The following is a 23,938-nucleotide window of genomic DNA, read 5'->3' on the forward strand; positions in this document are numbered from 1 at the left end:
AGTTTCTCCTTTTTTCTGCAATTCTGGTTTCCATCCTCGTTTCTCTTCAGGGCAGGTTGAGCCTTCGGACTGTCCTGGTGTGGATGCGGTGGTGGACAGGTTGCAGCAGATTTGGACTCATGTGGTGGACAATTTGACATTGTCCCAGGAGAAGGCTCAACGTTTCGCTAACCGCCGGTGTTGTGTTGGTCCCCGACTTCGTGTTGGGGATTTGGTTTGGTTGTCATCTCGTCACGTTCCTATGAAGGTTTCCTCTCCTAAGTTTAAGCCTCGTTTCATTGGACCATATAAGATTTCTGAGGTTCTTAATCCTGTGTCATTTCGTTTGGACCTTCCAGCTTCTTTTGCCATCCATAATGTGTTCCATAGGTCGTTGTTGCGGAGATACGTGGCGCCTATGGTTCCCTCTGTTGATCCTCCTGCCCCGGTGTTGGTCGAGGGGGAGTTGGAGTATGTGGTGGAAAAGATTTTGGATTCTCATGTTTCGAGACGGAAACTCCAGTACCTGGTCAAGTGGAAGGGTTATGGTCAAGAAGATAATTCCTGGGTTTCTGCCTCTGATGTTCATGCTGCCGATCTTGTTCGTGCCTTTCATTTGGCTCATCCTGATTGGCCTGGGGGCTCTGGTGAGGGTTCGGTGACCCCTCCTCAAGGGGGGGGTACTGTTGTGAATTCTGTTGTCAAACTCCCTCCTGTGGTCGTGAATGGTACTTCGGCTAGTTCTGTCTATGGGCTCCCTCTGGTGGCTATGAGTGAAGCTGCTGCTTCTGAGGTTCCTTACACAGGTGACGTGGTTTATCCTTTGGTTGGCTTCTCTATTTAACTCCACTCAGATCGTTACTCCATGCCAGCTGTCAATGTTTTAGCATTGGTTCAGTTCGCTCCTGGATCTGCCTGGTGACCTGTCTACTCCTGCAGAAGCTAAGTTCCTTATTGTTATTTTTGCTCATTGTTTCTTTGTCCAGCTGGTTATCCTGATTTTGTCTTGCTAGCTGGAAGCTCTGGGATGCAGAGTGGCACCCCGCACCGTGAGTCGGTGCGGAGGACCCTTTTGCACACTCTGCGTGGTCTTTTGTAGGTTTTTGTGCTGACCGCAAAGATTCCTTTCCTATCCTCTGTCTATTTAGTAAGTCTGGCCTCCCTTTGCTGAAACCTATTTCATTTCTGCGTTTGTGACTTTCATCTTTACTCACAGTCATTATATGTGGGGGGCTGCCTATTCCTTTGGGGAATTTCTCTGAGGCAAGGTAGGTTTTATTTTCTATCTCTAGGGCTAGCTAGCTCTGAGGCTGTGACGAGGCGGCTAGGGAGCGTCAGGAGCGCTCCACGGCTATTTTTAGTGTGTGCGATAGGATTAGGGCTTGCGGTCAGCAGAGCTCCCACATCCCAGAGCTCGTCCTGTATGAGTTTAACTATCAGGTCGGGTGCTCCTAACCACCAGGACATAACACTAAGCGTACTAGGAGGGTCGCTAGGTCTGTTACCATCAGTACTGTACAGCCTAAATTTCTTTTATCTGTGACCCTGATTTGCTCATTGTTGTCCTTTTCTGTCATGGCATTTGTGGATTCAGGCGCTGCCCTGAATTTAATGGACTTACAATTCGCCAGGTGCTGTGGTTTTTCCTTGCAGCCTTTGCAGAGCCCTGTTCCTTTGAGGGGCATTGATGCTACACCATTGGCGAAGGATAAACCTCTGTTCTGGACGCAGATGACCATGTACATGACTCCAGCACATCAGGAAGATTGCCGTTTTCTGGTGTTGCATAACCTGCATGATGTTGTTGTACTGGGTTTTCCATGGTTACAGGAACATAATCCGGTGCTGGATTGGAAAACTATGTCTGTGACTAGTTGGGGTTGTCAAGGGGTACATAGTGACGTTCCTTTGATGTCAATTTCCTCTTCCCCCTCTTCTGAGGTCCCTGAGTTTTTGTCGTATTTCCAGGATGTATTTGATGAGCCCAAGTCCAGTTCCCTTCCTCCACATAGGGACTGTGATTGTGCTATTAACTTGATTCCAGGTTGTAAGTTCCCTAAGGGCCGACTTTTCAATCTGTCTGTGCCAGAGCATGCCGCCATGCGGAGTTATGTTAAGGAATCTTTGGAGAAGGGGCATATTTGGCCGTCTTCATCACCATTGGGAGCGGGTTTCTTTTTTGTTGCTAAGAAGGATGGCTCCTTGAGACCCTGTATAGATTATCGTCTTCTTAATAAGATCACGGTCAAATTCCAATACCACTTGTCGTTGCTTTCTGATTTGTTTGCTCAGATTAAGGGGGCTAGTTGGTTTACTAAGATTGACCTTCGAGGGGCATATAATCTTGTTCGTATTAAACAGGGTGACGAATGGAAAACTGCATTTAATACGCCCGAAGGCCATTTTGAATACCTCGTGATGCCATTCGGGCTCTCTAATGCTCCATCTGTGTTCCAATCTTTCATGCATGATATTTTCCACAATTATCTTGATAAATTCATGGTTGTATATTTGGATGATATTTTGATTTTTTCCGATGCCTATTCGGAGTTCAGAAGGTCTCTTTTTGGGTTTTATTTTTTCTCCCTCGTCTATGGAAATAGATCCTGTTAAGGTCCAAGCTATTCATGACTGGATTCAACCCACATCTGTGAAGAGCCTTCAAAAATTTTTGGGCTTTGCTAATTTCTATCGCTGTTTCATTGCCAACTTTTCCAGTGTGGTTAAGCCCCTTACTGATTTGACGAAGAAAGGCGCTGATGTTACAAATTGGTCCTCTGCGGCTGTTGAGGCCTTTCGGGAGCTTAAACGCCGATTTACTTCTGCCCCTGTGTTGCGTCAGCCGGATGTTTCTCTTCCTTTTCAGGTTGAGGTTGAAGCTTCTGAGATTGGGGCAGGGGCCGTTTTGTCTGATGGATTCTGATGGTTCTTTGATGAAACCGTGTGCTTTTTTTTCCAGAAAGTTTTCGCCTGCGGAACGCAAGTATGATGTCGGCAATCGGGAGTTGTTGGCTATGAAGTGGGCGTTTGAGGAGTGGCGACATTGGCTTGAGGGAGCTAAGCACCGCGTTGTGGTCTTGACTGATCATAAGAATCTTATTTATCTCGAGTCGGCCAAGCGGCTGAATCCTAGACAGGCTCGATGGTCCCTGTTTTTCTCCCGTTTTGATTTTGTGGTCTCGTATCTTCCGGGATCTAAGAATGTTAAGGCTGATGCCCTCTCTAGGAGTTTTTTGCCTGATTCTCCTGGAGTCCTTGAGCCGGTTGGCATTCTTACGGAAGGGGTGATTCTTTCTGCCATCTCCCCTGATTTGCGGCGGGTGCTTCGGGAATTTCAGGCTGATAAGCCTGACCGCTGACCAGTGGGGAAGCTGTTTGTTCCTGATAGATGGACAAGTAAGGTAATTTCTGAGGTTCATTGTTCAGTGTTGGCTGGTCATCCTGGGATTTTTGGTACCAGAGATTTGGTTGCTAGGTCCTTTTGGTGGCCTTCCTTGTCTCGCGATGTGCGTGCTTTTGTGCAGTCCTGTGGGACTTGCGCCCAGGCCAAGCCTTGCTGTTCCCGCGCTAGTGGGTTACTTTTGCCTTTGCCGGTCCCTGAGATGCCCTGGACGCATATTTCCATGGATTTTATTTAGGACCTTCCTGTTTCCCAGAAGATGTCTGTTATCTGGGTTGTTTGTGACCGGTTCTCTAAAATGGTCCTTCTGGTACCTTTGCCTAAGTTGCTTTCCTCCTCAGATTTGGTTCCATTGTTTTTTCAGCATGTGCTTCGTTTGCATGGCATTCCAGAGAATATTGTGTCTGACAAAGATTCTCAGTTTGTCTCTAGGTTTTGGCGGGCCTTTTGTGCTAGGATGGGCATTTATTTGTCTTTTTCTTCGGCGTTTCATCATCAGACTAATGGCCAAACTGAGCGAACTAATCAGACCTTGGAAACCTATTTGAGATGCTTTGTGTCTGCTGATCAGGATAATTGGGTGGCTTTCTTGCCGTTGGCCGAGTTTGCCCTTAATAATAGGGCTAGTTCGGCTACTTTGGTTTCACCTTTCTTTTGTAATTTTGGTTTTCATCCTCGTTTTTCTTCGGGGCAGGTTGAGCCTTCTGATTGTCCTGGTGTGGATTCTGTGGTGGACAGGCTGCAGCAGATTTGGACTCATGTGGTGGACAATTTGACGTTGTCTCAGGAAAAGGCTCAATGTTTTGCTAACCACCGTCGGTGTGTTGGTCCCCGGCTTCGTGTGGGGGATTTGGTTTGGTTGTCTTCTCGTCATGTTCCTATGAAGGTTTCTTCCCCTAAGTTTAAGCCTCGGATTATTGGTCCTTATAAGATTTCTGAAATTATCAATCCGGTGTCTTTTCGTTTGGCTCTTCCAGCCTCTTTTGCCATTCATAATGTGTTCCATAGATCTTTGTTGCGGAGATATGTGGTGCCTGTTGTTCCCTCGGTTGATCCTCCTGCCCCAGTGTTGGTTGAGGGAGAGTTGGAATATGAGGTTGAGAACATTTTGGATTCTCGTTTTTCGAGGCGAGGCTTCAGTATCTTGTCAAGTGGAAGGGTTATGGCCAGGAGGATAATTCTTGGTTTGTTGCTTCCGATGTCCATGCCGCCGATTTGGTTCGTGCTTTTCACTTGGCTCGTCCTGATCGGCCTGGGGGCTCTGGTGAGGGTTCGGTGACCCCTCCTCAAGGGGGGGTACTGTTGTGAATTCCGCTCTTGGGCTCCCTCCGGTGGTTGTAAGTGGCACTTTTGTGAGTTCTGCTCTTGGGCTCCCTCCAGTGGTTTTAAGTGGAATGGCTGCTCCTTGGATTTAGCAGTCTGCAGCTGCTTCCACTGATTGTCTTTCTGCTCGGCTATTTATGCCTGGCTCTTCCATTCAGCCAGTGCCACTTGTCAATGGTTCCTGGTTGGATTCACATCTTTGCTTGGATTTCCCTGATATCCTGACCAGTTCAGCAAAGATAAGTCCTTGCTTTGCTCTTTTCTGCCCACATGTTGTGGACTTATTCGTTCTGTGCATTCTATGTTTTGTCCAGCTTGTCAGTATAGATTAATGCAGTTAAGCTGGAAGCTCTGGGAATCAGATTTACCCTCCACACCTTTAGTCAGGTGTGGAGATTTTTGTAAACTCTGTGTGGATTTTTGTAGTTTTTAATACTGACCGCACAGTATTCTATCCTGTCTTATCTATCTAGCTAGACTGGCCTCCTGTGCTACATCCTGGTTTCATTCTGTGTATGTCTTTTCCCTCTCCACTCACAGTCATTACTTGTGGGGGGGGCTATCTATCCTTTGGGGATTTTCTCTGAGGCAAGATAGTTTTCCTGTTTCTATCTTTAGGGGTAGTTAATTCTCAGGCTGTGACGAGGTGCCTAGGGAGTGACAGGAGCATCCCACGGCTACTTCTAGTGTTGTGTTGAGCTTAGGGACTGCGGTAAGTACAGGTACCACCTCCTTTACAGCTCGTACCATGTTGCTCCTAAACCACCAGTTCATAACACATTCCCCCAAAACTGCATTGGCCAAAATTACTAAAAACATATTAAAAAAGCTAACAGACAATTCTCTGTAATTCTCCTTCTACAAAGACCTTGCTCTCTTGGACCTCCTCAAACCTCTGCATCCGCACATTTAGCGTCCCCCACTCCCACACTACCTCCTCATCCTGCCCTCTCTTTGTCTGTGTCCATGAAGGCTCTGTCCTGGGACCCCTACACTTCTCAAACTATACCTTTGGACTGGAACAACTCAAAGCCCCATGGCTTTTATTACCACCTATACACTAATGATTAGGGTTGAGCGACTTTTCTTTTTATAGGATCGGGTCGGGTTTCACGAAACCCGACTTTTTCAAAAGTCGGGTCGAGTGAAATCGGCCGATCCTATAGAAAAGTCGGGGTCGGGGTCGGCTGAAATACGAAACCCAATGTAGTGCATTGGGTTTCTAATGGTTCCCAGGGTCTGAAGGAGAGGAAACTCTCCTTCAGGCCCTGGGATCCATATTTAAGTGTAAAATAAAGACTCAAAATAAAAAATATTGATATACTTACCCTTAGACGCGCCCTGGTTCTCACCGGCAGCCTTCAATGAGCGCCTGAAGGACCTTCGATGACGTCGCGGCTTGTGATTGGCCGCGTGAGCGGTCACATGGGCGTCACGCGACCAATCACAAGCCACGACGTCATCTAAGGTCCTTCAGGCGCTGATTCTTAGGAAGGAAGGCTGCGGGTTAGAACCAGGGCGCGTCCGAGGGTGAGTATATACCTATCAGGAATATACTCACCCTCGGACGCGCCCTTGGACGCTTCCTTCCTAAGAATTAGCGCCTGAAGGACCTTAGATGACGTCGCGGCTTGTGATTGGTCGCATGACCGCCCATGTGACCGCTCACACGACCAATCACAAGCCGCTACGTCATCGAAGACCCTTCAGGCGCTCATTCTTAGGAAGGAAGGATGCCGGTGAGAACCAGGGTGCGTCCGAGGGTGAGTATATCAATATTTTTTTTTTTTATTCTTTATTTTACACTTAAATATGAATTCCGATACCGATTCCCGATATCTTAAACATATCGGAACTCGGTATCGGTATTCTGATTCCAGATCAGAAGATCGCCGACCTCATAGCCGACCCCACACAGGGGTCGGGTCGGGTTTCATGAAACCCGACTTTGCCAAAAGTCGGCGATTTCTGAATCTGGCCGACCCGTTTCGCTCAACCCTACTAATGATACTTAGATTTACCTCTCCGGCACAAATGTCACCTCTGCTGTTCCAGAATCCCAGAGTGTCTACCAGCCATATCCCCTTCTTCTCATTACGCTTCCTAAAGCTCAATGAGTTCAGTTTTGCACTGAACTCATCATTTTTCTCCATCTCTCCTACCACCCCCCACCTGATCTATCATAATAAATGGAAATATGTACCTCAACACATCCGAATATTTGCCAAATTCAGAACTTTCAGATGGAACTTGAAAACCCATATCATCAAGACAGCTTACAACCTGCACTGACCCTGCTGCCACCTCATCACCACCAGAACTGCTGCAGAGATCCCCCAACCTATTTTCTCCTTCCCAATTATCCTGTAGACTGTAAGCCTGCAAGGGCAGGGCACCAGTCTGTCATTTTTAGTTTGTTCCCTGTAATTTAAATTTTAATTTTGTATCCAACACTTTCTCATGTTCAACACCATGGAATCAATGGTGCTCTAAAAAATAATAATATCCTAAGGAGGTATTCAATATCATAAGCATGTATAACCACTTTGTTAATTATTTCAATTAGCAATGGACACTTTTGGCAATTATGATTTTTCTTAAAATTTGTATAAGAGGACTACCTAAATGTAAAGCATTAATAAGGTATAAACTTTGACTACAGAAAAAATTTGATTGGATTGTTATATTTCAGTGATACATATACAGACAAGTATTAAAGGGGGTTACCAGCCATTTAAAATTGAATTTTTAAAAATTAAGTAAATTGGGTATTCAAACCAAAAATTGGCTTAGTCTCATACACTTTCACCATAGGTAGGGGAAGGATCTTTCCCCTGCAAATACTCTGAAAAAACAGTCAGAGGTACTTGAAAGCACAAGGGAGAGATTGTGGAGAGTGAAATACCTTAAAATATCCAATCCTGCTTTGCTGTGATCAGTCATACCTTAAAAAACATTCTGTATACTGCCTCTATGATGTCAAACTAATCTGACAATGTTGGCTCCTTCCACAGGTCCTCCTTCCATTTAGTCATATATAATAGCTTCTTGAATGGAGAAACCATATCATTTAGAGATGCTCCCAGTTCCTTCCAGGTATTTTGCACACATTTACTCAGCCACAGACATATTTATTAAGCACTAATGACTGCTAGTGATTGATAACCCACAGGGGGAGATTCATTAAATCTTTTCCAGGGAAGCTTGAGTAGAGCAAGTGTGGGAGAGGGGCGTGACCACATCTCTCCCTCCACATGAAATTCATAAAAAATGACAGCTTTTTGAATGCCAGTACAGCTCCACCAGTAACATTTGTGGTGTGATGCATGACCAGTACAGCTGCAGAATTCAGAAAGTGGCATGCACCTCATAATTAATTTGGCGCCTCCTGTACTCGTTCCACAACTGGCCTAGTGTGAGTGTGCGCTACGCCACTTTTGATGAATCGGCCCCACAATGTTTGAGCTGTTGAAAGTGAAATGCTGTTGAATCAAGGAGAGAGTGAACCACATTTTCAATTGATCTAAAATCCAATTAAACATTTAGAATGATTCTGTGGTTTAGACAACCTTCCCGGTTGAAGTTGTGACATCAGGTAGTGACCGCTACATTAAAAGTGGAAGAATGGTAGAAATTAAAATATCCATATGAATTGTAAATGATATTTTACCTTAGTTCCTGTTGTTGGAACCAGTCCCACAGCTCCCATATATGTACTTCCAATTGTCTTGATTTTTTCAATGTCTCTGTAGCATTCCTTTTCCATAAGCTGCAGAAAAACAAATATAGCAAAACATTACTAAATGGTTAACAGACATAATTCATTCTACATTATCCCTGTATCTATTTATCTCTATATCTATGGAGAAACCTTTCCAAAAGACAACCTTTTGATGAGACAACACGACACTCATTAAAGATCACATATCCCTTGACAAATTTAAAGTTTCATCATATTCTGTGTACAACTTCATCTTCTTTGTGAGACTCACTTCTCTAAAATACATTTTTAATGTTATTTTTGGGTCATCTCAAAAATGTTTCCATTTACAATGGATATAAAAGTCTACACACCACTGATACATTGCCAGGTTTTTGTCAAGTAAAAAAAATCATCCAAGATGAATCATTGCAGAACTTTTTTCACCTTTACTCTCATCCATAATCTGTTCAAGTTCATTGAGGAAAAACTGAAATTTTTTTTTTGCAGGGAAAAATAAAGAATTAAAAAAATGTGGTTGTATAAATATGCACACCATTAAACTAATAATTTGTTGAAGTCCCCTTTGAATTTATATCAGCAATCTTTTGGGTAGGAGTCTACCAGTATTGCAGATCTATAATTGGCACTCTTTGCCCACTTTTCCTTGGAGTAGCACTCCAAATCTGACAGATTGCGAGGCTATCTCCTGTGTACAGCCCTCTTCAGGAAGTTGATATCACCAACCATTCCCATTTTATTTAGGTGTATCCATATACACGACCCACCCTGTATATAATTCTCTTGTGGGACTATAGAAACCTATTTATTTATGTGATAACGGTCTGTGGGTCTATGGGTATTTAACTCTTGATTATGGATCTTCCTTCTTTGTGCAATACCCCTAGTGGAATTTTTTAAGTGTTTTTAAATTAAATATATCTTGTATCTCAATAAAATTTGTATTTTTTATGGTGATCCCTTGCTATCTGCATATACTTTATCTTTATTTATGGTTTACTTATAAATATATGCAGTAGGTGATCCCAGGATATTTATTTGATTGATGGTGCCCGCATTTAAATTTGGTAAAACTTTGATCTTTTTCTGTTTATTTGGAGTTATGCTTAGGTTTGTTGTCGCTATGAAAGTTGATATTCCTCTTCATCTTCAACTTTTTAGTAAAAGCCTAAAGGCTTGATGCAAAATTGACTGATATTTGTAACTGTTTATAGTTCCCACCACGTTCATTAAAACCCAAGTTCCAGCTGCCAAAAATCATCCCCAAAGCATAGAGCTGCCTCCTCCATGCTTTAATGTAGGTATCATATTTTTTGTGTTGACCTTGGGCCAAAAATAAATTTTGCAGTTATGGCTAAAAAGTTCAACCTTGGTCTCATCAGACCAAAACACATTTTCCCACATGGTTTTAGCAGACTTGCTGTAGGTTTGGTAAAACATTGCCAGGTTTGGATGGTTTTCTTTTAAAGAATTGGCTTTCGTTTTAACATCCTACTCTACAGACTCCATTTCCTTGTTCCATTTCTTGGCTGTCTTACTAGAAAAAGTTCTGAAATAATTATTTTGGTATATATTTTTTACAAGTCAAAACCTGACATTTTAACAGGGGTCTGTTGACTTTTTATATCCACTAACTATCTGCAGTCTTATATTTTCAGAGGAAATTCTTTGTTAAGAGCCACTTCCTAAGAAATCAATCAGATCAGCTTTTATGTAAGGTGAGTTCTAAAGTTGGTAAAGATAAATATGTGGATATTATACAGCAGGGACGGGCAAATCATTTTCCTGATGGACCACATGTGAGTTTATGACTAATGTGGCGGATCGAACCAAAAGACTGAAATTCTGCTCAATATTAATATTAACATATTAATTATAATTACTGTGTTATATTAATATTAATTGTGTAACTTAATATTAAGCAGAATTAAGTTTGCTAACATTCTACTATATACCGTGTGAGCCTGCACATAGCTCCCCTATATACTGTATGAGCCCACACATAGCTCCCCTATATACTGTATGTGCCTACAAATAGCCCCTCTAAGCACAATATGAGCCCCTGCATAGCACCCTATATGCAAGGTGAGCACCCATATAGCCTCTCTTTATATAGTATGATGCCCCACATACAACCCTATAAACAGCCTGAGCCCCTACATAGCCCCCTATATACAGTATGAGTTCCCACATATCCTCTCTAAATATAAAGCGTGAGCCCACACATAGCCACCAATATACAGTATGAGCCCCCAAATAGCCTTTTATATACAATATGAGCCCCCATATAGCCCCCTATGTACAGTAAAGTTCTCTTATAGCCCCTATACACAACATGATTCCCTACATAGCCTCCTATATATAATGAGCTCCCACACAGCCCCCTATATACAGTTTAAGCCACCACATACTCTCCTTATAACCAGTATGAGCCCCCAAATAGCCTTTTATATACAATATGAGCCCCCATATAGCCCCCTATGTACAGTAGAGTTCCCTTATAGCCCCTATATACAATACGATTCCCTATATAGCCTCCTATATATAGTGAGCTCCCACACAGCCCCCTATATACAGTTTAAGCCACCACATACTCTCCTTATACACAGTATGAGCCCCCACATAGCCTCTCTGTATACAATATGATCCCTTGCATAGAACATTGAACAGCTAGAGGACCAGATGGGGCCTATGAGCAGAACTTTGCCCAGCTCTGTTATACAGTATTTTACGAAAAGCATTATTTCTCCCCCTTAGCTTAAAACATAACTATTGTTTTAATTTTTATATTTTATAAATCAATAGTACTTGTCAAAATAAGCAACTTTGTAATATATGGTATCTTATAAGAGAAATCTGCTTGTTTCTCTGCCAAGACTGAACTTATATTTTCAAAATTCTCAATTGTCGGGTAAAATGTGAGATAGGAGATGGCAGTTGCTACTGATAAGACTGTAGATAGGAAGATGAGGAAGAGGAGCTCTGTCTCTAGCTGTTCTCCCCTTCTCCCACCTTCTCTCTCCATTAAATGTCATTAGTAGCACTGCCATCTCTTATCTCAGTAATGTAAAAACTGGTCTTCCTCAAATAAGGATATTATCTGTCAAATGAGACTTAAGAATGAATGATCAGTCTTGACAGAGAAAGAAGCAGTTTTCTCTGATAATATATATTATAAAGTTTGTTATTTCCATGTGTATAAAATGAAAATTATGAAATAAAAATTAAAATAACAATTACGCTTTAAAGGGTGTCTTTCACTCACAAATTGCATATTTAACTAGCAGCTCATTGATTTATGGCACTTACACCTATTAAAATCCTAAGAAAAATTACTGTTAATTAAAATGTGTTGGCCAATAGCTAAGTGCGCCGATATGCCCCCTCACTTAGCATTTTGGAATGTTACTGGACAAGCAATCAATGATGATACACCAAAAGTGAGAGGCTTCAGAGTGAAACTAGGGAGGAAAAAGTCACTGCCCACTCTGTCTGTGTGACTGTATCCAGCAACGAGGCTCAGGCAGTGTCAGTGTGCACATGTCAACATGCACACTAAGTTCAGGCAACGCTCGATCTGTCAATATGAAAAGGGGAAAGTTGTCCAAATTCTAAGTACCTGACCATATCTCATCTGCATTTGAATTAAAAGTATTTTTTTCATCTAATTAGTGCTCATAAAGGTCTATGGAGAACTGTAACTGTTGTTCCAGGAGAAATTTCACTAGAATGTCTGTGCCTGCCTCTAGCTTCCAATTCCCCCTCCATAGAATTTTAAAAGTACCAACAATCATCTCCTATCTCAGTAATGGAAAAATCTATCTTTACTGACTACAGACTTTACTCATAAATGGAAAGTGAAAGATCAAATTATGATGTGAAAGAAGCAGATTTCACTGAAAAAATATATTACACAGTTGCTTATTTTCATGTGTATTATTGATTTATGAACTAAAAAAAAAATAAAATTATGGTTGCTTGATAAATTAAAATTATTCGATATTTTATTTGAGGAGTTTAAATATACTACTTACCTCATCAAAATCAGCAATTATTTCATTTAAAAGTCGTAAACATTCCACTCCCATATTATTGCCATCAAGTTCAATGTAAAAATCATTAAAATTAGGAATGGAGGCAAACATAACACCAACTTGTGAGTAAGACTGGTAATACAAATCCTAGGGGGGAAAAGATGATTTAAGGCAGAACCAATAATTTTGACAATATAGGTAACATACTGTAAAACTATTAAAGATAAATTTGGGAAAAAAATGTTAACAAATCCTATGAAATTGCAAGAGATGCATGTTCACAAGGCTAGTAAGTACCAATAGTGCCAATGTTCAAAGTTAAGTACTCCTACTCATGAATATGTTATACTAATGATAGTTATACTAATTTATAGCCAAAGGTTATAGATGATGAGAGAGGAATTCTCTCAACAATCTGTCTGAACATTATGGTACAGTATTTTGAGTTATGCCATTGCATATCCTCAGATGGAGCCACAGCATAATATAAAAACATTTATTTGGATACTGACATTTATATTTTTAGCTGGTTAGGTCTCTTTCACAATTGTGTCGTTTGGCATCCGTCGCAATCCGTCCTTTTGGGAAAAAACAGATCCTGCAAATGTGCTTGCAACGGAAGGCCACACGTCGCGTCCGTCGTGCAATGGATCTGTCGTATTTTGCAGACCGTGGGCATGAAAAAAACGTTTCAAGTGAACGTTTTTTTGTCGGTCGTGTCTGCCATTTTCTACCGCACATGCGTGGCTGAAACTCCGCCCCCTCCTCCCCGGACCTCAGAATGGGCAGCGGATGCATTGAAAAACTGCATCCACTGCCCACGTCGTGCACAAACTTCACAACGTGCGTCGGTATGTCGGCCCGACGCATAGCGACGGACCCATACCGACGCAAGTGTGAAAGTAGCCTTAGACCTTGTAGTTTTTGTATAAACGTTTTTACTTTGAATTTGTGAGAATACCTTTTGAAGAATACAAATCCTTCAATAATTAATTTTTCACATTTATGAATTTGTTTTACACTAATATTCTCTTTTATCAAATTCATGTTTTTTTTTAAAGTATTAGTTTTTTTCTGCAGATTGTTTTCAGTTTCTTTCACATCATTCACATCCCATTTACTAATCACACACAAAGGAATTACAATGACACACATTTTCATTAGCATATTTTTTCCATATTGTTCGATTTTAACTTCATTGATTTGTTATTTATATCTTTCATGTATTTCTTATTCACAATCTTATTAGCACATCACACTTTCAATTCATTATTAATTTGTGTAATTTACATTGTCCTTCAACTCCTTTCCGACTTCAAGTGTATAAATAATTTTTTTTCACCACTTAAATAAAAAAGGACCTCGAGATGTTTGGTGTCTGTGAACTCGTAATGGCCTGGAAAATCATAATGGCAGGTCAGTTGCAGCATTTAGTGAACATGGCTTTTTCTGCAATTTCACCGCAATTGGAATTTTTTTCCCACTTTCCAGTACAGGATATGTTAAAACCAATGGTGTCCTCACATGGCCATTTTGACCGAAAAATAAAAAAGTTATGGCTCTGGGAAGAAGGGGAGCAAAAAATGAAAATGCAAAAAAGAAAATACCTCTAGTCATGAATGGGTTAAACTGTCATGGTTTTTAAACGTATTACTATCGGCGTTTTAGTGGAGTAGAGTACCATTGTGCACATTAGTACGTGTCCGAACATGCGGTAGTCCTCCGTCTGGTAAGATATGTAGTAAAAACTCCTGATTTATGCATAAAAGGATAACCTTCTCAGTATGAACAAATATATTGACAGCTTAGAAGATACTCTGAAAATTAACTTTTATTGTACCAATTTAAAACTACTGTATCCAGCAACATGGCAATGATCCAGAAAAAAAATCTTATAGTGTCAGGATATAACTAACCATATAACTTACTGCATTGATGGAGAGCATACTATCTATACGATACACATTACATTCATTGATACCTGACCATAAATGATAGGACTGATTAGCAAATAAAGTGCCCTAGTGCCATAACTGTAAAGCCGTAACTGTAAAAACAAAAGGAAGAAAGTGTGTAGATCTTACCCAATTCATATGCAGGCTGGCATCCAGGTCACATCCATATGTGTAGAAGAATGACTCAACCTACCCTGTCGTGCCCCCTGCATTAGCACTGGCCCTGATAAGGGCAATACCAAAGTACGGCTTTTCCCACTGAAAATATCCAACATGTTTCTTTCTCCGTTAGGAGAAATCATCAGGGGAATGTACATGCTATTGGGGAAGACACCAGCTAGGAAAGACCAGAATTGCTCCAAAATAGAATAGAGAAGAAAGTGTCTCTATGCGTATAAAGTGCCAATTTATCAAACATATCATAGGAATCTTACAATGGTGGGCAATACCTGAAGGGTACAGAGCGCTGTCACCCTTTTAGTCAAACGTTGAGGAAATAGCCCACACAAACCCCTTTCTTTGGTCTAAGAAGACTAAATTTCCTTCTCTCTGAGGGTATCCTACCTCACTTCTGGGGGGGGGCAGCATTGTCCGCAAAGAATATGATGTTATAATAGCCCCCAATTATATCTATTAACAATTCCCAGCATTTCCATTCATCCACAATGAAAATCATTAAGAAACCATGTTTTCTTTATTTTACAGCCCCATACTGCATCTCGCTCTGAAGAAGCAAATTGCAAAATGCTTGCTAGAGTGCAATGATGAGTAGCAGGAATTGTGTCACTGATCGGTCAGTTTTGTATTCAAAATGCTCCATTTGTATGCAATTATATTTATTATGGACATTTATACACCATGTATTGATGTACCTTTACTGTTATTATGCTCATATTGGAAACTATACATACAGTATACATGTACTCATGATTAGCGATTGGCGAACCCCTGGTTGTTCGGGTCCAGCCGAACATTTAAAAAAAGATCGGGTACCAAAACAATACCCTAATCCAAACCCTGACCCCATTTAAATGAATGGGATGCCCGAACATCCGTTGTTTGCCACTCTATCACCTGCAATAAGATTATTACTGCAGGTCAGAGAGCTGTGGTTTCCACGCTGTCAGATGACAGTGTGAGCCCGCAGCTGTAACCAGTGGTAAAAAAATGTTTACCACCTTCACAGAGGCGTTGGCTGATGTGAGCATTATTCCCATCAGCCTGCACCTGCTGTCGCTGATAACAGTGAGAGAAGGCGCCGCTAATTGGAGTAATCATCAGCCGGTGCCTGCACTATAAACACATTTAAAAAAAAATGATGTGGGGTCTGTTGTATTTTTGATAACCTCGGCAAGCAAAACTGACCGCTGTCAGCTTTATTATGGCTGGTTATCAAGACTAAAGGGGTCCCCACACCATTTAAAAAAATATAAAAAAAAAAAAAAGTAAAAAAACAGTGTGGGTTCCCCCCATTTTTGACAACCAACCAAGTTAAAGCAGACAGCAGGGGGCTGGTATTGGATCATGGATATTGGCCCCCCAACCTAAAAATAGCAGCCCACGGCCACCCCAGAAAGGCGCATCTATTCTGGCACTTTGCCCAGCTCTTCCGATTTGCCTTGTGGTGGTGGCAAGTGGGGTAATATTTGTGAGGTTGATGTAATCTTTGTATTGTCAGGTGAAATCAATCCCAAAGGTTAGTAATGGAGAGCTGTTGTCTATAGCCACATTGTAAATAAAAAACACCCACAATAAAGTATTTTATTTGAAATAAAAATCCACACTCACCTTACCCCCATTCCATTGAAATTCTTGTTCCCTGTAAAAAAATAAAAATAATAAACAACCATATCCCTCACCTCTCCGAAGTGAAGATGTCCCATGCCGTAACCCATGTCTGCGAAATGTGGCTAAGAATATGGATAGTGCCATGAAGTGAATGTCCAGGCTCAAAACTATGGGAGAATGAGGTGCTGCGAGTGCAGCCTCAGTCACTAGCGGTGACATAATCGAGATTACCGCAGGTCACCGAGGCTGTATTCCCATCGTCACTTCTCTGTGACGATGAACAGCAGTGACTTCAATGAGACTTACGGTGGTTGTGGGGAGTGTCGTAAAGATGGTAACCTTCAGAGGGAGTCCTGCTAATCTTGTACAGGCAAACAGGGGCTTGTTAGAAAATATAAAGATGCATCAGCATATTATTTATTAAAGACCATACGATGCAAATAGATCACATCTTGACAATCCTCTGCCAATAGGTTGAAGGTTAGATCTTTTCAACTTGCCTGGCAAAAGACATTAACCAAGCTTGGACAACAAAACATTAGAATAAAAAGTAGTAAACACCAGTGATGAGTGAACGTGCTCGCCACTACTCTTTACTTGCCCGAGTATCAGTATACTCGGTGTACTCGCCGAGCACCGAGCATTTCCGGGATTATTCGGCGGTAACTGGTGTCTCCACCCAGCATTTTTGGTGGACTTTAGAGACCCAATCACGCTGCAGGGATTGTCTGCCAGGCCATGAAACGCTGCAGCCATCTTTGTTGTGGTCGTGCAGTAATTGGCTTGGCAGCACAGCATCATCCCGAGTATAAGAGACCTGACGCCGCCTTGCTCGCCGCATTCAGCTCCGGATTCAGCGAGAGTAGGGAGAGCTGCTGCCGAGATAGGGTCAGAATCATGGTTTTTATAGTTAGTGTAGGTCTGCAACTGTTAAATCCACAACTCCTGAGAAACCAACAGTCCTTTCTAGGGCTAATTCGTTGGTCCTGATATTGCAGCACTAGGTAGGCAGGGCACAGCATATCCACATCAGTGCAAGACCTGCAGGCAGTGTATGTGTGTACATTGTTCCCACTTTATCCCTCCCAAAGCTCCATAACTGTCTGCTGCTGCTGCTGCAGCTTCTTTACTATATACCTAGTTGCATTTTTTTCCCATGATGTACAATAACAAATTGTATTGTGTTGTACAGTGTTAGCCAGAAAAATCGATGTGAATACTTTTCTGCCCAATGATGACAGAAGTATTCTAGGAGTGATACCTTTATTGGCTAACCAGAAAATAATATGTTTGCAAGCTTTCAGAGCACAGTGGCTTCTTCTTCAGGCAAGAGAGGATACTTCTGACAAGGAGATTCCTTAAGTTAGGGGGCTGTTTGTAGGAGAGAAGTGGTAGTTCTGGGAATATGTCTTTCAATTTGTGATCTCTATGGAATACGGGTTGGAGATCAGCACCAATTTTCCTTAGGATGCTCATGTGGGGGTTGTATGTGACCATAAGAGGTACCCCGTTGTTATCCTCTCTCAGTTTGTAATCCAGGAGGCTGTTTCTTGGGATCCTTGTAGCCCTGTGGATCTGTTCATCTATTACCAGTGGATGGTATCCTTGTTGTAGGAATGTATTCCTCAGTGATCCCAGCTGTAGTTCCCTGTCTTTGCTGTCTGAACAGATCCGAATATACCTCAGAGCTTGACTGTAGATGATGGATTTTTTTGTGTGTCTTGGATGAAAGCTGTTCCATCTAATATAAGCCGGACGTCCGGTGCGCTTATGGTAAATTGATATTTGTATGGCATTGTCCTTGATGTATATGGTCATGTCCCGAAAATGTATTTGGGTCTTTAAAAAGTTGAGGGTGAGCTTATGCAAACATATTATTTTCTGGTTACCCAATAAAGGTATCACTCCTAGAATACTTCTGTCATCATTGGGCAGAAAAGTATTCACATCGTTTTTTTTAACAAAAAATTCACCAGCCCCCCCCCAAAAAAAAATATATAGTGTGTTATGTCAGACTGAGGCCTGTTTAAAAATCATAGTCTGGCATATGTAGCATAGTTGTGAGTGCTAGCTTTGTGCCACTGTTTTTTTTTGTGTTTTAAATTCACCAAAACAGGCCTCATATATCTGCGTGCTCCAAGTTTGGGCATTTTAGGCCCATTGTTTTGCCAATGTTTTTGCTGTCTGTTACTCTACTTATATACAGCACTATTTTGCATTTTACAAAAAACCAGGCCACATATTTGGCAGTGTGGTATTTCCGTGACAGGCCTCATATATCTGCGTGCTACAAGTTTGGGCATTGTAGGCCGGGTTCCCACTTTTTTTCCTGTCTGTTCCTCTAATTATATACAGCACTATTTGGAATTCAGAAAATACAGGCCACATATTTGGCAGTGTGGTATTTCCGTGACAGGCCTCATATATCTGCGTGCTCCAAGTTTGGGCATTGTAGGCTGGTTTACCTCTTTTTTCCTGTTTGTTACTCTAATTATATACAGCACTATTTTGCATTTAAAAAAAACAGGCCACATATTTGGCAGTGTGGTATTTCCATGACAGGCCTCATATATCTGCGTGCTCCAAGTTTGGGCATTTTAGGCTGTTTTGCCACTGTTTTTGCTGTCTGTTACTCTAATTATATACAGCACTATTTTGCATTTGAAAAAAAAACAGGCCACATATTAGGAAGTGTGATATTTCCATGACAGGCCTCATATATCTGCGTGCTCCAAGTTTGACCATTGTAGGGCGGTTTCCCACTTTTTTTTCCTGTCTGTCACTCTAATTATATACAGCACTATTTTGCATTTTAAAAAATACAGGCCACATATTTGGCAGTGTGGTATTTCCGTGACAGGCATCATATATCTGCGTGCTCAAAGTTTGGGCATTGTAGGCCGTTTTGCCACTATTTTTGCTGTCTGTTACTTTACTTATATACAGCAATATTTTGCATAAATTCAATTTACAAAAAAGCCCAAAAAATAGAATACAGTCTGTTATTTCAGGCTGAGGCCTGCCTGGTGTCTGTGTTTAAAAAATCGCAGATTTGCAGACATACTGATCAGGTATTATTTCGCTCCTAATAAATACATTTGTGTTGAGCTTTTAAAATAGTGCAGTAGTCCATTTAAAATGGGCAGTGCAAGGGGCAAGTGATGGGGAAGTGGACATGATGGTGCAAGCAGAGGACGAGGCCATGGCCAAGGTGAAAGTGGGCCACAACAAAGACCCACATCTTCTCGCTTGACCTTCCTGTCCCAGTTTCTAGGAAACTGCAGCACACCACTATTGAAGCCAGAGCAGTGTGAAACAGTTGTTGGTTGTAATGCTTCCAGTCACTTAGCCACCACTACCACCATGTCTTCCATACAGTCAAATCTGAGTAGCCGTGAATGTGGCCTTCATATTACTCACCCTTCCTCCCACTTTGCCGAGTGCCCTGAGACAACTGACCCCACACTTGGACACTCTGAAGAGCTTTTCAGTTTTCCATTTCAATATTCTGGACTCTCGGCCGGTCAGCTTGAAGTGGTGACAGCTGAGATCGCATGTAGAGATGCCCACGGCTTCAACCAGCCCAGGTCACACGAAAGTGATGGTGGGAAAGTGTCAGAAGAGGTGGACTATGATGAGACACAATTGCCAGAAAGTCAGGAGGAGGAGCAGGGTGCGGATGTGGAAGATGTGGTGGATGACTATGTGACTGACCCAACTTGGAAGGATGACATGCAGAGCGAGGGCAGCAGCACACATGGGGAAAGAGGCATATCACCCCAACAGGCAGGAAGAAGCAGTGTGGTGGCCACAGACAGAAGGCGTGCATCCATTCCCCGTAACACCAACATGAGGGAAGTTGCCATTCCAACTGTTAGATCTTCTGGTTATTTTTTAAAGACACAGCCAATAACCCCAAACAGGCCATTTTCAGCACCTGCCATGCTTGCATGAGCAGGGGTAGCAAAACAACCAGCCTGAACAAAACCAGCATGATCTGGCACAAGGCAGCAAAGCATCCGACTTTGTGGGCTGAACCACAGACTCCAGGACCACTGTCTGCAGGTCACATCACTGCTTCTTCCACTGTTTTGCGTAGAAGCCAATCCCCAGTACACCGTGCATGTGAAGATGCCTCTATCCCTGCACCTGTTGTTGCCCACAGTCAAGCAGCACCATCATCAAGACCATCCACATCCTTGTCCCAGCACAGCCTTCAGTTGTCTATACCCCAATCTTTGGAACGCAAGCGGAAATACACAGCCGACACCCCACAGGCCACAGTACTAAATTCTAACATTTCTCTTCTGCTTGTGCTCGAAACGTTGCCTTTTAGGCTAGTTGAGACAAAAGCTTTAAGCAACCAGATGGCAGCAGCCATCCCAAGGTACTAGGTCCCCAGTTGCCACTATTTCTCCCAGTGTGCCGTACGGCATTATACCTGCATGTGTCCCACAACATTACCCGTGCCCTCAGCCATGCTGTTACAGGGAAAGTCCACCTAACCACAGACACATGGACAAGTGCTTGTGGGCAGGGACAGTACATCTCACTGACGGCACACTGGGTTAACATAGTGGAAGCCAGGACCCAGTCGGAGCTAGAGATGGAACACATCCTCCCCACGCTGAGGATTGCTGGCCATACGTCAATCAGGGCTGCCCCCACAGTCTACAGCTCCTGCACCTCCTCCTCCTCTTCATCCTCCATCTCTTAAATCAACACATCAGTCAGAGGCTGGAAGCACTGCAGCACTGACCCAGCCAAGCGGCAACAGTCTGTGCTGAAGCTAATCTGCATAGGTGACAAACCGCACAATGCAGAAGAGTTGTGGACAGTGCTGAAAGAGCAGTCAGATATTTGGATGACACCGCTGAACCTACAGCAAGGCATGGTCATGTGTGACAATGGCCGTAACCTGGTGGCGGCTCTGAGGCAAGGTGAGCTCACACACGTACCTTGCTTGGCCCATGTACTTAATCTCGTTGTTCAACATTTTCTCAAAAGCTACCCGGAGCTGCCGGATCTGCTAGTGAAAGTACGCCATCTGTCTGCCCATTTTGGAAAGTCAGCTACAGCTTCAGCCACCCTTGCCGTACTTCAGCAGCATTTGTAGCTTCCAGCTCAACAACTGGTGTGATGTCCCCATGCGCTGGAACTCTACACTGCACATGTTGGAAAGGATTTTTGAGCAGAAGAGGGCAGTTGTTGACCACCAACATCAACAAGGCCGTTGATATTCAGCTCAGACTCCACACATAAGAACTCAGGAGTGGAGATGGATGTCAGACACATGTACAATCCTCCAAAACTTTGAGGACTGTACCAAGATAGTGAGCGGCGATGACGCTATAATTAGAGTCACCATCCCGCTTCTCAGCATTCTGAAAACGTCTCTGCTCACAATTAAAGAGGATGCTTTGCAGGCAGAGCACGAGGACATGGAGCAAGGAACCATACAGGGGGGATTACACTCAGCCCAGCCTCATGTATTCTCAACATGGATTGGTAGGCAATGAGGAGGAGAAAGAACAGGAGCTACTTTCATGTGCTATAGACGATACTACATAGATAATAAGTGACTGGCACACTCCGGACGTGTTGTGATGCAAAATTGGGGTTTATTATACATACAGTAACACAAACGTTTCGGTCATAACTGGACCTTCATCAGTGTGCTAAAGAAAAATACATACAAAGGGAGTGATATCCAAAACATAAAGGATCAAAAATATACAAAATAAACATAAACAAAATGAACAAAAGTATATACAACACAAAAGGTCATGTTTCCAGAAAGAATTGATAATAACATCCTAGGAGGACCGTCAAAACAAAATTTGCCGAGAAAGAAGCGAACAATTGTGTGCAGGTCTGGTGACATGGAAGAGGGAGCAAGAGGAAGGAAGTATGGAAAGTAGGTGATGAAAGACACACTGTGCCGTGAGGTAAGGCTGAAAAGGTAAACCTACCTAGATAACTAGTATGTTGAAGGAGCCCCAATAATTGAAACTACATTGTATCTGAGGGGAAATAAAGTGCATATATACATGAACCTGTGCGTCCCTAAATGGGCCAAAGCGTAACACTATAAGGCTTTATGTGTCATATAAGATGGTTACATACCAGAAAAAAGCCTGGAGCTATATGAAATTCAGGTGATAGTATCTGTCCATGGACACAGGGGAATATGGCCCAGATGGTGCTATCTGCAGGGGAGATTGGTAAAATGTAGATTGTGCCTGTGAGCCACTGGGTCATGTAGGTATATGGTACCTACCAGAAAAGAAACCTGAAGGTATATAGATCCCAGCAGGTGAGAACAATCTGCAGATGCAGGGTGGTGTATCACAGGTAACGCTATCTGTAGGAAGGATAGGTAAGGTATATAATGGCACTAGTGAGCAATTAGATAATGAGCGTATGTAGTACACAGGACTTACCCCCCAGTAGATATGAAACCATGCGGAGTCACCGCTGCTGTGAGCTAAGAGGGAGGTATGCGCTGTCTGTACAGGGAGAGTATAAGCAGACATTGTATAAGGGGGATGTCGCTCTGTATTGCTAGGACAGAGAGCGTGCACTGTGTAGAACTTACCAGCCTGATGAGTGGAGGGAGCACGCGGTGTCCACCGCAAGTGCAGGCTGGGGAACGGAGCACCAGGGACCTCCTTATATAGTGGGGAGGTGAAATAGTGTGTGCATAGTAGTTGCCGGAGAAGAGAGGCCGGAGGGGGCGGGGCCGGGTGACGTGAGTGTCACATGACCGCTGGGGGCAGTGTTATTTGTGTTCCACTGTAAAGGAGAAGAGGTGGAAGTGCGTTCCAAGGTAGTGGATTGGCTGATATCGAGGTGTGCTACGGTGGCCCCAGAGTGTCACAGAAGGGGAAGTTTCAAAGTGGTCGATTCTGTAAAGGAGAGGCAGAGAATTAGCAAACAGAAAACCAACATTGTAAATCATGTATAGACAATGATCTTTATATATACACTATGCGCGCTGGTGCTGAAAAGGAGGTGAATATCAAAATGCATTAAATGTAATTTGAAGAGAAAGTAGCTTATCGGACATGATCGGCTACGGTCACAAAAAAGGTTGCTGTATAAGCAACTAAAGCAAATGGGCAGACGTGCCCGGTTGTGCACAAATGTAATACATAAAGAACACCTGGCTGTTAGGCATCACACAAGGGCAGCAATGATACATTAGATCAGGGAGGTTTCAAGCTGAAATGTGATAAACAGTCATGAAAATACTGTAACAATAACCGCAAACACATATAAAATTACATCATAAAAAGGCGGTGTGGCGAGGCTCAGCCCAAGGGTGTAAGGTAAATAACGTCTTTATGGCAGGGACTTAAATAAATGCTAATAGTTCGTAGTCCCTGTTGAGTCCCCTAGGGTGCAGTGTATTGAGCTCGTGTATCCAGTAAGCCTCTCTACGTTTGAGAATGGAGATGCGGTCTCCGCCGCGGCGAGGTGGTGTGATTTGCTCTATTATCTGAAATTTGAGCTGGGATACATTGTGGCCTTTTTCAATGAAATGGGATGGTATAGGAAGTAAGAGATTTTTGCACCTTATTGTCGATTTATGTTTGGATATCCTAGATTTGACTGATTGGGTGGTCTCACCGATATACAAAAGACCGCAGGGGCATTTGATGAGATATACCACGAAATTGGTGTTGCAGGTGAAAAAACCATCAATAGGGTATCTCTTGCCTGTGTGTGGGTGGTG

The 23,938-nt window shown here is 42.6% G+C and overlaps 1 protein-coding gene across 1 annotated transcript in view; it reads right to left on the reverse strand.

The window, feature by feature from the left end:
* The window catches only part of ADCY1 (adenylate cyclase 1), a 614,659-nt gene that overhangs the window by 59,283 nt on the left and 531,438 nt on the right, over positions 1 to 23,938 (reverse strand). Inside the window, exons 16-17 of the mRNA XM_069730375.1 lie at positions 12,458 to 12,604; positions 8,373 to 8,471 (exon numbers count right to left, since the gene is read on the reverse strand). Coding sequence (XP_069586476.1) covers positions 8,373 to 8,471; positions 12,458 to 12,604 — 246 coding nt within the window. The remainder of the gene's footprint in view (positions 1 to 8,372; positions 8,472 to 12,457; positions 12,605 to 23,938) is intronic.

Source organism: Ranitomeya imitator, chromosome 6 (assembly GCF_032444005.1).
Source record: "Ranitomeya imitator isolate aRanImi1 chromosome 6, aRanImi1.pri, whole genome shotgun sequence".
NCBI lineage: Eukaryota > Metazoa > Chordata > Amphibia > Anura > Dendrobatidae > Ranitomeya > Ranitomeya imitator.